We start from the raw sequence: 1,576 nt of genomic DNA, 5'->3' as shown, positions 1-1,576 counted from the left end.
CTAATTTCAAAAAATTTTTTTTTAAATTTTTTAGTCATATATCTGCTTAATACACCATAAAAATTTGATGTCTGAGAAAAAAGTTTATCATGTAAAATTTAGCATTAGAAAATCAGTAAAAATCCGTTCAAAATCATGTATTTAATGATAGTTTTTTGTTGTTTTCAAACCATATTTTTGTAATTTTTTTATATATTACTGTATATGTAATATATTACAATACAATGTAACTATTATATATTATAATTATTACATATAAACTTTTCTGTGAAAATTGTGTATAGGTTTTATAGGTTGTATTGTGGATATTTTTAATTTTAAATCTAATACTTTGGTGTTGTTTGTCTTTATAGATATCTAATTAGATAATCTTATTCTGATATAGATTAGCAAGATTAATTACATTTTTAGAAAAAGATCCATACACTGATTTATGATAATCTTCATTTGCTGATCATAATAATGAAGAAGAAAAATTATTATTATTTTTCAGAAAATTATAATTTTGTTGTACAGGATGAAATTCAAAGCTTTCACTTGGTTAATAAATAAGCCACTCTTCATCCCTTTGTTTATTATTATAAAATAGAAAATATAATTAAGTGTCGATGTATATGCATAATTAGTGATCACATGGAACATAATACCGTTGCTGTACATACATTTCAAAATCACCTTATACAAGACATTAGATTAACAGCTCCATTTGTAAAAAAAAATCATTATTTTAGTGACGGTGCTTCGAGTCAATACAAAAATAATATATGTATGTGATATGTTCCACGGATTGAAAGATTTTGCGCAGCCATGCAACGTAATATAGCGCATAACCGAACTAAAACAGACCTCCAATGTTTTATTTCAGATTCTATTTTACGTTGATTATGAGAATCAATAGTTTGATTTAATTTTAATTTTATAACCATTTCGTGCCAAGTTGAAAAATGAAGAAATTGTGTTTTTGAGGTTTCGTGAATTTTTAAATGGCCTGTTAAATTACGCCAATCGTTATATCCACATTCAGAGACCATACCTGAATCTTTTTTAAAACTAAACAACATACAACAGAAACAGTACACAGCATCATTTTTTTTTGAATAAACCAACCAGGATCTTTCTATTTTTTCTCCATTATTCAAAATTTGTTGATAATAAACATCAGAAAATTTCCTATTTAATTGGTTTTTCGGAAAAGAATAATTTTTAATTTGCACAGGCCCTTTTTTTATAAGTGATATTCGAATTGAGTCGGTTAATTTTAGTGGCCAGTCACTTGGGTCATCTGAATGTTCAACACTATTTGTTTCCAATTCGTCATTTTCCGAAGTAATGTTAATTTCTTCATAATTAAATTTATCTGAATTAATAGAATCTTTATCAGAATCAGAAAATAAATCAACTTCTACCCGCGGCAAAGCTTTATCTGGTATTTCATAAGAAGTGGATTGTGAACAGTTTAAATTGTTATTTAATTGTATGTCCGAACTCTGTTGGGTTGTAGGTATATCAGAATTAGTTTTAGTTTGTGAACAATCATCATTCAGTAGTTTAATTTCATCTACAGGTTTTTGCAATA

The 1,576-nt window shown here is 26.3% G+C and overlaps 1 protein-coding gene across 1 annotated transcript in view; it reads right to left on the bottom strand.

Moving 5' to 3' along the window:
• Positions 1–746: 746 nt before the first annotated feature.
• LOC126909255 (uncharacterized) overlaps positions 747–1,576 on the bottom strand; it is a 6,243-nt gene continuing 5,413 nt past the window's right edge. The window contains exons 2-3 of the mRNA XM_050691680.1: positions 1,219–1,558; positions 747–1,050 (exon numbers count right to left, since the gene is read on the bottom strand). Coding sequence (XP_050547637.1) covers positions 747–1,050; positions 1,219–1,558 — 644 coding nt within the window. The remainder of the gene's footprint in view (positions 1,051–1,218; positions 1,559–1,576) is intronic.

Source organism: Daktulosphaira vitifoliae, unplaced genomic scaffold (genome assembly GCF_025091365.1).
Source record: "Daktulosphaira vitifoliae isolate Bord-2020 unplaced genomic scaffold, ASM2509136v1 Scaffold_212, whole genome shotgun sequence".
Classification (NCBI taxonomy): domain Eukaryota; kingdom Metazoa; phylum Arthropoda; class Insecta; order Hemiptera; family Phylloxeridae; genus Daktulosphaira; species Daktulosphaira vitifoliae.
Note: the sequence above shows the minus strand (reverse complement) of the source record. Positions and strands in the feature narration are given on the sequence as shown.